Here is a 14,404-nt window from a genome sequence, read left to right as displayed (position 1 = left end):
GCTGGAAGGAACTGGTTTTCCTGTCCTGTGAGAATTTTCATGATATCCAAAAATTTCCCAAATCAAGCCAAAAATTAAAAAATCTTGTTTTACTTGTCCAACTTTTTTACCTTTTAAAGTATAAATTACCTAAAAGGTCAAACCATAAAGTGATTTCAAGACAAAAAACTTTTGCTTTTATTTAGAAAGTATCAAAAATCAAAATGGGACATTTCAACAATTTTGAAACTTTGTTTCAAATCAGATTAGCCATTCATTCTTGAAGTTTGTTTTGACAAATCAAAAAAAAAAAAAAAGTTTTGTTGGAAAGTTCTGATCTCTACCCCCAAGCCTCTTTTGAAAACTGAACTTGGATGCTTTGGAAAATTTGGTTCTGTGCCTTTAAAGAAGAAATTAATGCGACAAGTTTTGCTCCCTGTAGCTTCTGTTGCGAGCACTGCTGCTGCTCTATGAGGGGGGATAAGGGGGGGGGGGGGGGGGAAAAAAAAAATAGCTCCCTCTGCTGCTACTAGTAGGAGAGGCCAGCAGGAAGCAAATTTTGTCACAGGTTGAAGGAGGCAGGAAAAAGGATGTGGCAGCCCCATATCAGAGGCGATGCATGGGGGGGCAGCACGCAGGTCACATGCCTCCCCAGATTTCTGCCTTCCATTTCCAGACAGGCATCCACCAGCACTGGGGAGCTATTAAACCAGGGGGCTCAGCAGGAGCAGTGGAGTCCCGGGGCTCTCCATAGAGACCAACCAGCTGGGCAGCACACTGGGGCCGGTAAGGGCCACTGGAGCAGGTGGTGGCAGCAGGCGGGGCAGGGCTGTTGCCAGTGCCCAGCAGCTGGGAGTTGGTCTGGGGAGGAAACCAGCAGATCCATCCCCACCTTCCCTGAACCAGCAGCAGGTGCTGGGCTGTGCAGGGGCTTCAGCCGCCATGGAGCCTGGACAGAGGTGGTTCAGCAGGGAAGGACACCCCCTGCAGGAGGAACAGCACCATACATGGCTGCTGCCTTGGGCACAAAGCCTAGGGGATGGAGCAGCCCCATGCTCCTGGGGGACAGGACCTGGGCCGAGCAGGGTGGCAGAGGGGCAAAGATAGCTCTGCTGCGGAGCCTGTGAATTTGGGGCAGGAATGGGCTGGAAATCCCACCCACCCCACACCAGTGCTTATCTGAGGGACAGAGAGGCTCCCCTGTGTCGGCGCTCCGCAGGACTCCAGGTGGCTTTGGCACACACAGGACTTGGCTTCTCCTGCGTAGTGTCCCGTGCAGGAGGGTCTTGAACTTTTCCAGGGCACCGGACCAGCCAGAGGCAGCGGGGGAGCAAGGAGCCCACCAGCCAGGCTGCAGGTGTGCTGAGCACTCCTGCCAGGGCTGATTCTCTGCACAGTGCTGGGAGCTGGATGTGCCCTGCCGGGGGTGGGGAGGGAGGAGGGGACTTAGAGAGGAGCAGCAGGCTTCAGGGGCAAAGCGGGAGGAAACCGCGAGAGGGGGGAGCATGCAAAGGGACAATGGGGTGGGCAGCAGAGGCAACGTACAGGGCAGTCGGGTGCCCCCCCAAACCTTAAATTGCATCCCCCCCAAAACTATCAACAGTTACACCTTGACTCTGGTCATTATCCCCCTTTGTCCTTGAAAAAGGCAAACAAAGAACCTGGAATCTTAGAGAAGAAGCTTCAGAAAGAATCTTGCGTAATGTAAAATGCTCTTCATCCTTGCCCAGTCTACTTCTAATCTAAAACAAAACAACAGATTCTACCCAGACAACTGCCACATTACAGACAGTGAACCTCAGAAGAACTGCAACCCTGCTGGGCTGACTGCCACTTACTTGTCACATGATCCCACCTTTGTGTCCTCCCTCATGGGAGTCCTGTGTGATTATCCATCTGCAACCACTCTTCAGAAACACTAAACTATTCCATTACCCCTTAAATTAAACTCTGCTTCTTTGGCCTTTATGAGAATAGCCCTGTACTATGGTATCTTTAAAAACATGCTCTCACAGCTCTTACCTTACATAAAAGTTTTACTGAGATGATGGAAAGATCCACATTTTCCCCAAACATCAGAGTGGAAATCAGATCTAGTATATGTTTCCATTGTGGGAAAAAACACTAACTTTTTAAGTGAAGCAGCCTAGACCTGTTCTACTGGTCTTGGAAGATGCTGCAAGGCATGATCACACCATAAAAGTGCCTCTGAAATCTTACAGTGGGTCCACATCTCACAGGTTAGTGATTCCTCACTTCATGGAGGAGCCCGTGTGCTCGTGTCCCCCTCCCCCTTAGGCTTATTCTCTTTCTACTGGTTTCTGAGTTTCGATCTCTTCTTTTCCTTAGTGGTGGCTCCTCTTCTTCCTTGTCAATTTTAATTCCATACAAGTTCACAAAGTGTTAAGTTTTTATTGTTAACCTACTCTCCAACATTTTTGTCTAAGTAGCTGCAGATACATTGGACCCAACTGCATCGTGAAATATATGCACACAGTGAATTCTTGGCATTGTCTCTGTTCAGTCAAATCAATGTATGTACTTGTGTAGTGTTTCTGGAAAAAAAAATACTTGTAAGCAGTTTTTCCAATGTCTTATTACATGTTTCTGTTCATTTCCCCAAGCATACTGAAATAGGTCTACACATTTCATTCAGAACACTCCCTGTGTTGAAACGAAGCACAAGTTAGTCCAGTGCGACAGGTGAAACAGTTAGGGTTTATTTTACTTCCCTAATTGTATTCTGCATGCACTGATTTCCCCCCATTTGGATATAAAATGTTACATTCAGTGAACACCGTATTAGTATGAGCCTTTCCAATTTAACCCAAAGTCTCTTACTTTAGTGGATCAAAATATAAAAAAAAAAAAATAGATGCTCAACACTTGCACCTTTCACCTTCGCTACCATAACCTCTCTCTCTGCCCAACTTCCCACTGATTGCCTCATCCCCCCTCTGACCTAGGCAAAAAGATACCTCCCAGATCATCTTCCTCACATGCTACTCTGAACATGTTCTCCCACTTCGTCATTCCCTTCACTAGCCTCCACTTTCCTTTTGTATCAAGTTCAAGCTACTCACCTATACTTTCAGGGCTCTACACAGTTCTGGTCCCACTTACAGTGTTTTCTCTAATCTCCTCCTACATCCCACATGCTCCACCCAAGCTTGTCTCCCAACTTCTCCTTTTTCATCTTAGTTCACTCCCATCTCTAGACCTTTTATTTTGGCAGGAATAACCTGCCAATTAAAATTCACCAAGTGGATTTTTTCTTTCCGTCCTCTACAACCACAACCGAGATTAACCTATTGCAAAAAGCATTCAAGATATAAAACCACTTTGTGCTTATGCTGTTTTGTATTAGTCTGTTTTATCAGCTCTTTGTTTCTTCACCTTACGATTGCACAAGAGAATTTCTTGTAAAACTACTTGTGCTTTTATAAGTGCAGAGAAACACACCCTCATGTGTACAGATTTAGAGGCCTTCTATTTTTATTATGTGCAACTGAAGGCTCCAGTAGGACTTTCCCTTCTTTCTCCATTTAGAGTAGTTACAATTACTTAAAAAAAAAAATCAGAATTGCAAATTTGAGTCTGCAGACTGTAGCTTCTAAAACAAGTCAGATGCTCAGTGTATGGAGTCACAACTGTACCACAGGCAGTGTCTACTTGGCTCAATTTGGATGAAGTGATGAGTAATTTCTCAAGGCAATACTCCTGGCAGGCTCCTCTGAGACCACACTGCGAACGTTAACTTTCCTGCTGGATTCCCTTGTTTGTAACCGGTATATTTAATACCCCTGTTCTGTATGCCCACATATAGAATCTTCAATTTCTGACATACAACCGGCAGAACAGGAAAGCATTTAAATATCACTCATTAACTTAATACACTAGTGATACTATGAACTAATACAACCCTCCCACGTGATTTTATTTCTAGCCAAGAGATTCATCTTACTCATATCCTTGCAAAACCTTCCTAACTGACCTTTGTAACTGAAATAAACACCCAATTATTATGTGATTAGTGTTCAAAAACAGCCTTCAGATAGTTATTTGTGATTTAACCTAGTGTATTCCAATTTACATTTTATGAGGTATGTTTCTCTTATACAGAGTGTAACTGGGATTAGTACATGGATAGTATTAGTTCCTCCATGCCCATGATTTTCTTTAGTGACTTAAAGTGTTGTTATAAATCCACATACCATTCACATCCATGTGACAAACTGCAGAACCCTGTGGTAAACCAATTTTTCCACATGCATCTATGGTTTTTCATATATCTTTGACCACCTCACTGGCTACATCTCCCAAGAGATTACTTCCAATATTTGAGATCCCAGAACAACTTACACTGATCAAAGCACAAGATGGACAATATCCAGTGCTGCATCAGTGATAGGTTTTCAGGCCTGATATCTTGAGACTGTGCAGCGACAGATATGCAAGCTTTAAAGCAGAGGAACATGGAAATTCCTATCTCACTGCCGGAGCTATGGAATCCTGGGCCTTAAAACCATTTTTAGGCCACTTTTTAAGAGGTTCCTACAGCTCCTTCTGAGAACTGTCTGGTTGGTTTCATGGTAAGTAGAGGAGACTAGCTTTACAGGCAGAAGGGTACAAAAACAGTCTGAACAAAATCTTTAAAACTAGCACATTTGTAATAGGTTTTCCTCTAATGTTTGACATACAGACTACATGATAGTGTGGTGTAGGGTAAAGGTTCTATCAGCCTGTGGCTGGAACAAGGCGAGTGAAGTATGTAGCTATCCCTGAATCATGCTGAGATAGCCTTTATACCACGTCACCATACCATGTATCCCACCGACACAAATAATGAATTTACAGCTACAGCGAAGAAGGCTGTAACAGCTTTGAGCATCTTTTGCCAGTGACACCTATCGTTTGTCCAGTTTACCAAGAGAAAATGGCAAACCCTATCTCCTCCCAGCTGACTATAGCAAAAATGACAACATAATATGAAGTTTGCAGACAGCATCTTCTCTTCTCAGTACATTAATAGAGACAATACCCTATCTCCTACCACCACTAATACTATTTTAGCTTCCCTGATCTATACAATCAACTGCAGTCATGACCCCCTTAATCAAGAGGAAGAGAAACGCTCTCTGACTGTTTGACAAATACATTCAAAAGGTGTGTCTCACCTCCTTCTCCCTGTTGAGCAGCACCAGCTGACTGTCCGTCAGGATGCAATATTTTCTCTCCCATGTTGTAGTTTCAGTGTAGGGAGACTGGCCGCAGGACAGTCTGTGGGTAGGTGGCCCTTTCACATCTGTGAAAGAAAAACAGAAACATTAGAGAGCTTAATTAGCCATCTTCTTGTGCTTTTGAGTCTCTGTAGATAGAAACAGTGTAAAACTGCAAAGTGTATTTAAAAAGAGTGCATGTTTCAGTATATTAAACAGTCTACTTTTCTTCTACAAGTCAGCTGTGTGGAACTTTGTATAGATCACAGTACAAATATTAACACGTTTATTTTTATTTATAATAGATCTGTAACAAATCAAAAGCACCTGAAGCACCTCTAAGTGACTGTGCTAAGAACTAAAAAAACTGGAACAAAAGTAAAAAGCAGCAGCTTCCACACTCAATCCCCTTGTCCCTCATAAACATCAGCCCTTATCGCCTCTCCCTCCTTAAAAGCCTGAGTAAACACACAGGCCTTAAGCCTTGTCTTAAAAGTTAATAAATGCAGGCTACTTCAGACTATGGTGGATGTAGATTCCAAAGCAGAGTGCTCTTCACTGAGAATGTCCTGCCAGCAGTTCCTTCTCTAATACTGAGAGGCTTCCCTTCCAAAATAAAGTGGGGGAAGGGGGGGGGAGTCACTCTCCATTATAAAGATTGTAAAGACAGAGACATAAAAGTTTGCCCAAAGTCATACAGTGACTCAGTGGCAGAATTTGGAATAGAATTCATGCCTGCCTGGTTCCCAGTGTTGAGAGGCAAAGTGGTCTAGTGGGCTGAGTACATTTATTTTTAAAACTTGTTTTGTTTCCCATTAAAATTATATGCACTAAATACCCATGCATTGTGCATCTTATCACCAACAAGCTTTCTCCAAGACTGGGCAAGATATCACACCTATTGTCTTGTCTAAAACTTAAACGTGTGCATCTATGTCACGAAACATACACCATGCATGGCAGTCTCCACTCAGGAGCAGCCAAGTCCGGAACAGCAGGAGGTGCTGCACATCAGGAGTGATGAGACTGGACAGAGCTATTGCTGGCTTGGTATTGTTAATGTAAAGGATATAGGTAAGGATTAAGGTATGCTGTTAAAAGATTTGTGGGAACCCCTCAGTTGAAATAATGGTAGTAAAGGTCAAGACTGCTGTTCAAGTTTCAATGAGCACATCTATCTGAGGAAGAATATACAGCCCTGGGTACTCTAATTTATCAAAATTTAGGAAACATACTTGCAAAGAACCTCTTTACACAGTTCCAAGTGTCAGACATGTTGGCTATTTTGTAACATTAAATTTTGTTGCTAGTTTACATTCAAGTTTTACACTGCTTTATCTCTGCTGAGATCCAAATGATTCCTAATGCTCCTTTCCTTTCACTAACAACCCACAATTAAAACTGACTCGTACAGAGCTAAAAATGTTATAGTTTTTAGACTTTTGTATCTTCCCCGCTAGAGGCCAGCAAATCCTCAGACACTGCAGCATTCAATCAATCTTAGGAGAAAAGTAGAGTATAAGCCAAGACTGTAGTGTTAGAATTAAATGTTTAGCCCTCAGAGATGCAGTCCATATCAGAAGCTGTACACACTCTGAATTTCTATATACTAGTAAAAGCATTATATGCATGTGAGGAGAGTTAATATTTGTATAAATTTTTCAGATAGGTAAATATAATCTTCTAGCTCTAAATTTTCTGAATCTGCCAGTTTGAAAACACTGACTCTTAACCTGAGCCAAGTTTTCAGGGCACAGATAAAGACTGTTACAGTAGGATTTTTCTGACCATTCAGAAAACATCTACATTTTTTTAGGGAATATTTCATGAAATGATTAGTATTGAATCTGCCAATAAATTCATGTCTATGTGCTACGCTACCTGACTCTTGCAACATAGGCTTGATTTACTATAGTTTAGAGCAGTGGTTCCCAAACTGGGGTTCGCGAACCCCTGAGGGTTCGCAGAACATTACAGGGGGTTCGCCAGAAAAAAATCACTAATGGCGGACAGAGAACCCCGGGTATTGGAGACAGCAGGTGGGACCCAGTTGTAGGGCAGACACCCCAAGCCCCAGGGAGAGCGGGGCCGGGTAGTTGGGGCTGGCAGCCCGAGTCCCGGTGGTCAGCAGGGGAGCCAGCAGCCCGAACCCCAGCGCTCCCCATGCAGGGCTGGCAGCCTGAGCCCCAGGGAAAGCAGGGCTGGGCAGTTGGGGCCGGCAGCCCAAGCCCTGCCCCCGTCAGTGGGGGGCCTGGCAGCCCGAACCCCAGCGCTCCGCGCGGGGCTGGCAGCCCGAACTCCAGGGAGAGCGGGGCCGGGCAGTTGGGGCCGGCAGCCCGAACCCCAGCCTGAGCCCAAGGAAGAGCGGGGCCGGCAGTTGGGGCATCCATCACACTGAGGAAATTTAAACTTAAATCCCTGAAAATATTCATTTTTAGGAGGGGGTTTATGAGATTTCACAATTTAGTGAAAGGGATTCGCGGGCTGTTAAAGTTTGGGAACCACTGGTTTAGAGCAATTCTGAAGCACAATTAATTTCTGTGTATTTCAGCATTCTTCAAAATCCTGTTTAGGAGACTCAGTTAAATGAGACAATCTCTATCATTGTGAAATATGGTCTGACCACCATATACTATCCTAATATTGAGGAGCACATACACAGTTCAGTCTAAAAAAATAGAGCATTACACTTCCAATTTTTTTTTTTTTTTTTTTTTTGCCATTGACAAACTAAGGTTTGTGAAACAGGATTTTACTTGATGTGGTTATATCAAGTGTGCACACAGAAACCCCCTACTTGTTTTTAACTTAGACAATCACAAAAAAACCAAAACCATGTTACTCAGACTTATTCTTTTTGGTGTAGAAGCTAAATGCGAGTTGCAAAATGCAAAATCGTTTGCATTATAATTTCCACTAAATGTAGGCTTCACCAGTATAGCATCCAGTATTTCTACACTCAGCCCATACGATTTATAGACTAGAATAACATCTCCCACAGCACTAACAACTACAGTACTTAACTGAGCATCAGGCAGAGTGGGCTAGCCACAGTTATGCTGTCAAGTGGGTTAGCTACGTCAGAATAGCTTTCCGCACCAACTGCTGGCAATGTAATATGCCATCTTGGTATAAGGAACTGCCAGTAGCCAACAGGGAATGTACATCAGTGAAGAGCAATGAATGTCAGCACACAGTTCTGTCATCTCTTCATTCTGACTGTACAACAGTACCTGCAGTAAGACAGTGGAGAGTGTCTTCAAGTACTTTTTTTTTTTTTTTTTTTTCCGCAACTTTGGAGGCCACAATTTGGATGTCCACATTCTAGGAACCAGCAGAAAGCCTGTCTTGCAGACCCATGGGAAACTAAATGCAAATTACACAGAGAATGCATCATGATAAAATGATATTTCTTGGTACTAATTTGTGTACTGTACCCAGAATGGCCTCTGTTTCTGTGGCAAGCAATATCCCTATCCACCGTACTCATTTTTTAGTGGGTCTTCCAAGGTGGCTGATCTCTCCAGAGCTTGTGCAAAAGCTTTTCTGTGAGGTATTTTACTAGTTTAGACTACAGACTATTTGGGACTTAAGTGTTTTCAAAGACCATGCAAACCTATGACAGTGCACTAGCAGTGTCAAAGATGCACAGTGTTTCATAAACTCTGAGGCTCTGTTTTCTTGTATTCCTCATCTACGCCTTTATCTTACATTTGAACTTCAAGAGGTTAAGTAGTACTGAATAATGGGGACGAAAAGGATTTCAGTACATAAAAATCAACCGCTCAAGTTAGCAACCATAGGAGTAAATTGCCACCTGGTGTTTGAAGAATTGTGGAAAATTAGATAACAAAATTGGGATTTCTCACTAACGATAATGTTGCACACCTTTTCCTGGGGAAAGGTTCAAAGCCGGGGCTACTTCATTTCTCAGTGTGGGGCCATTTTGTGAAGGAGGCAGCTCACATAAGAAAGCATAACAACATTTGGAAGGCCAAAGTCTCTCCTGAAGGTAATTTATTCAAGAATGCAGTTGTGTAGCTTTGCTAAGCGTTTGGACCTGAAGTAAATATGAAATATGGACTAGAAAGGCGCATCTGGAAAACCAACCCCTATTCTAAATCCTGCAGACGTTATGCAGAGTATCAACGTGTTAAGCCGGGCACCTAAAAATGCAAGCACTGATGAGAGATTTTCCTCCTATAGTCTGATGCAATCCATTCCATTCTGCATTCTTACAATCAGGCAATTCAAAAAAATAGATCAGTTGGCCTACTCACAGGATCAAAGATCATGCCCTATGACCCTTAAAATGCTAATATCAGTTGAGTAACAAGCTTAAAAAAACAGAACTCCTTTTTCTGTACATACTCCCCTGCAAAACTGAGGAGAGCATCACTGCACGCCTGTCACATCACCTGACCTACCAGAAGATCTACAACTGCATTGTTCTTTTTTCCATGGCTTTGGAAATTCCATTCAGCATGTCTATAAATATCCACAAAGCCTCCTTCTATTCAGCCGGATGGCAACTCGTACATTATCATTCTCAAACTAGAGGGCATCTATGAATGTGAACAATGGATTTACCATGACAGGGCAAACAAAGGGGTATGATTTAGTGTAGGGAGCAGAAGAAGGGAGAGAAAGAGCCAGTGTCCAAGTTGGTCCCTCCAGAAAGAGGTGTGACACTTTGTAAGAGCTGAAGGGTGCTTTCGTAGTTTTTTGGGATGGGTACCTGTAGTATAAGTGGGTGCATTTCTGCATCGTTCCATTACGATCATGCAGCATTTTAAAAATATTACTCAAATAGCATTCAAAACAGGAGAAGTCTAGCAAATTTCCCAAAGCCAGTCCTCAGTATTATATAATTAGAGAATGATTTCCAGAAGTTAACACATGCCTCAATGTCATTTGGTCTCAATGTGCCCTTTTGTTGCAGTAACAAGAGAGCATCTCCTCTCCCTTAACAATGCCAGCAAAAATATGTAGTGTTATGCAAATAAGAGGAGATATTTTTAGTATTTAAAAGGGGGTGACTGTCCCTAACAAAAAAAAAATTCTCAGATTGAGGAATTTTGCATTAAAACCATGTGCATTTTTAATGCGCATTAAGTCAGCCCAAAATAGACAAAAGTCTGCACATATTCTGACCCAAGGTCATCTCTCTCTCTGATTACCAAAGGGAAAACCAGGACATGACTTCAGACACTGGAGTTTATTTGCTTTGAAAGTCACATTATTCCTGATAATACCCATTTAAAAAAAAAAAAAAAAAAGCTCATTCTTACAATACACTCTTAGGTTAAAATCCTGGCCTCACTGAAGTCAATGCCAAAACTCTCACTAATTTCAATGGGGCCAGGTTTTCACCCCCTAATGTTTCTGATACAGCTGGTTGGCAATTCCTTCATAACTAAATTAACGGCAAAGTGAACCCACAGGGAGGTTATTTTTTATATATAACTAGTGGGAGCACTAACACACCTTTTGACAACAGGTTCATTTAAATGGTGTTAATGTTTTCATGATATTTGATATACTTACCATGGTGACAGAGTCTCAGAGGGCTTTGGGTAAATGCTGTCAGCTGAGAGCCTGTCAGCACCCCCTACTCTTACAAATATGTACAGGCAAAGCAGTCAAGTTAAAATAAGCATCAACCTGAACCTTCACCCTGCCTTTGACCTGAAACCGATACTTCAAGCCTGGCTAGTGCAGTGAAGTCCCACAAAGACTAGGCTCTGATGCACAGGAACATTTATAGGACTGAACCCAAACTTGGAAAGTGATTAAGCTAATGATATAAAAGTAAAGAAATGAAGGAAGAGGGGGGAAAACATGTTTGTATGTCATTGCATTTCATTCCCTTGCCCCACATAAGCAGCTTAAGCTCCTACTAAGATAGCATTGCTTTAAAAGAAGCCACTGATGTGACACACAAACAATTCCTAGAAAACAGGTAGTTACACTGTATTTAACCATCTCATGCAGCCACACAACTTTTAGATGAAGAGTTGCAGGGATCTACTATACTGGAGGAGTACAGGGTTGAAAAATGTAGAGACAACTAGATCTGAGAGCTTTAACCAGGAAAGCAATCACAGGTGTCCAGACAGGTGTGGCACAGTTAAAAGATGAGTGAACAAGCTCTGGGGTATAGGAGAGAGGTCTTAAGGAGCATGGGCTCTGACAGGACATTAGGAAAAGCACAGTGAAGAATATACTATCATGTGTTCACATGGCTCTACCTTGCGTTTATTGTTTCTCAAATTCCCAAATCCTGATTAAAAAAGATGTGTCACATTTCTCAAGATAAGCAAGGCTAAGGTAGAAGGAAGTATTCCAAGGAAAAAGTTAGGGTGCTCCATTAAGTGGTTTTGGGGAATCAATAGATGGCAAACTTCTCCAAGTCAGTACAGATACTTAATGTCCCAGCATGGCACTGGGGGTACTATAGGGCTGCAGATGCAGTCTAAGGAGAAGTAAAACCTAGCTCTGACCATTTGTGGTAATTAAAGACATGACTGATACACCGCACCAAAGTAGAGCTGCTAACCCTGGTGTTTTGGTTACATCACAATTTGACCCTATCAAGGATTCCACTTGCAGATATAACATTCACACAGCAGTTTTGGATGAGAAATGGTGTGGCCATGTTTCAATCAAGAGGCAGCTAAATTTGAATGGTAGGTGAAAAGATCCCTGTGGATTATGTATTATTTTAAATGTGTAAAGCATGTGGGGATCCTTTGGGATGAAAGGCATTCCGTTTACATAGGATATTATTACAAAGATGAGTGTCCAGCACTAATTCCTTCCGTTATATTTAGTACCTGCATCCAACAAACATGAACATGCACACAATTCCATTTGAACTGAATCTAGTCATTTTCCTCTGGCAGCTGCTGGTGCTGATAGATGCCTAGATACTTGTATAGAAATGTGACACTGAGGGTGGGAGATTGGAAAGATGACAACTTTGTCAGACCATCAGCATTTGTGATCAGTCAGGCCTTCTTACCCCAACTGCTTGCAACTAAGACTACCTGGAAAATGCATTTTCCACCGAACAAAGCTGTCAAAATGTTGATGGCATTAAAATACAACTGTTAAGAAGCAGGCAGCACCTACAGTTAATGGCTTGACTGCGCCACAGTGCCATTGGGGCTGGAATCCAAAGCTAATCCTCTACGACTTCCTTAAGCGCCTCTCGCATTGGGCAATCCTGCAAAGGTAATCTATTAGTTGATCACTTGCATTTTCTTGGACTTCAGATAACCAGGGACAGATCCATGACCAAAAAGGAACGAGGCATGGTCTAAAATACTGATTCCGCCCCACCTCCCACACTTTAGGACCGTATCAGACAAGGAGAAATCCATGTGAGTCACTGTGACAGGGTCCAGACATCCCAAACAGAAGGTTTAATCCTCCCCAAAAAATAAGCAGTTAAAACAATTGATTGCATAATGTTATTTTACTATAAATAAAGATCTTCTATGACAGCTTGTAATGCACTGAACTTAACAGTCATTCTGAGATACGTGTGCAGGTTATGGTTATGAATGTGTGTGTATGTGTATACAGAAAATTGTGATTGTGGTGCAACTTCAGCATCACCTCACAACTGCGCAGTGGAGCAATAAGGCAGGGAAGGCAGATGAAACGGACTTTAAGCACCTTGCCATTGTGCAAGCCCAGGAAAAAACTATGAGGAAACATCAAAGGAAAGGGAATATGCTTGTAACTGAAAAGAAAATCCCAGACTTTGGAAATTAAGAAAGTAGGGAGTTTTCCCCACTTTGAATATCTCTAGTGGCTGAAGAAAACTGCAAATCCTTTTTAAAATAGAAGGGGTTTGAACTGATCACCACCCAGAACCTGGGGGACAATCTCAAGGCTGTCTGGGAATGCTGGATCCCTCCTAGAGCTGAGGGGTACGTTGGGAATCTGTTTTAAGGTAATAGGTAATTTACTAGAAAGGGGGATTTATCTAACATAAAAGTGTAAAATGTGCAGTTGCAGATGTTGATTTTATGTGCAACATTCATATGTTTGCTTCCCCTTACTATTTCATCTTTGAATCTGAGATTTTTCTATTAAATAAACTTTTTGTTTATTTTTATCCCAAGCAAGTCTCTGGCGTGCAAACTGTGTGCACTGTGTATGCCAAAGTGAACTGATAACCGGAGGATGGCTGGTTTCACCCTTCGGGGTGATGAACCAGAGGGGATCAGGCAGACTGTCTCATAATTAAGAAGTCAAGGAGAATGCATCTGGGGAGACCCAGAACTGGAAGGGCTGTTGGTGTCACCTTGCAGAGAATTACTAGGCTGATGAGAGTCAGGGTGAAACCATGTGCTGGTGGGCAGGCTGCTTGTGTCAGGGAACTGAAACGCAGCTGCACAGTACAAAGGGCCCCAAAAATATACCAGGCAGGCAGTGACAGAACCCCTTACTGGTGTGGGTGGACCCCAAAACATAACAGACATGACAAGTCAGGAGCCAGAGCTTCCGTCTCTAGTTCCTGTGTGTCACACACACACAAAAAAATATGTTTCTCACTGTGGAGGATGGGGGCCATATGGCCAGCTGAAACACCATAACTGCTCAGGGAAGATCTATACTTGTTTCCACTCAGTATTTCCATTCAGTCATCAATTCCACACTGAGATCCAGATAAATATTTGATGACCAAACATTCCTTTTAATTTTCCTGTATACTTACATGAATTTGTCTTTACAACATTTTTGAAATTTGCAGGTTATTGCTTGTATTTTTCACCAGACCTAGGTTTAAGAGCCAGCAGCCTAATAAGATCACTCACTCTCAGTATTTGGTAGGAGCTTGTAGTGGAAAAGCTACATTCAGAAAGTAGTTTGTAAAAGCTACCTTACTTATTTCTGAGGATTCTGGGATACCAATACATAGGCTGCAGCATCTGCTTCAGTTTTCTAGGTCCCTCATTTTGGATGTTAGGTAATGCATCTCCTACTTGATCTTAATCTCCATATCTTTAACTAGGGTTACCATAGTTAACAAAAAAAAAAAAGAGAGGACCCCCTCGCCCCGCCCATTTCCCCACCCCCAGCCCCGCCCCTTCCCGCCCCCTCCTCCCTCCCACTCCCAGCCACGCGAAAAGGGCTGCCCGAGCGCTACCGGCTTCACGGTTTGCCGGGCAGCCCCCAGACCCTGCGCCCCC

At 42.8% G+C, this 14,404-nt stretch overlaps 1 protein-coding gene across 8 annotated transcripts in view; it reads right to left on the bottom strand.

The window, feature by feature from the left end:
* The window catches only part of RASAL2 (RAS protein activator like 2), a 272,884-nt gene that overhangs the window by 137,277 nt on the left and 121,203 nt on the right, over window positions 1-14,404 (bottom strand). For all 8 annotated transcript variants that reach the window (XM_034780315.1, XM_034780316.1, XM_034780317.1 and 5 more), the window contains one exon: window positions 5,157-5,284. In XM_034780315.1, the coding sequence (XP_034636206.1) occupies window positions 5,157-5,284 (128 nt within the window). The remainder of the gene's footprint in view (window positions 1-5,156; window positions 5,285-14,404) is intronic.

The sequence above is a fragment of the Trachemys scripta genome, chromosome 8 (genome assembly GCF_013100865.1).
Source record: "Trachemys scripta elegans isolate TJP31775 chromosome 8, CAS_Tse_1.0, whole genome shotgun sequence".
Classification (NCBI taxonomy): domain Eukaryota; kingdom Metazoa; phylum Chordata; order Testudines; family Emydidae; genus Trachemys; species Trachemys scripta.
The sequence above is the reverse complement of the archived record's forward strand: the minus strand, read 5'-3'. Positions and strand labels throughout refer to the sequence as shown.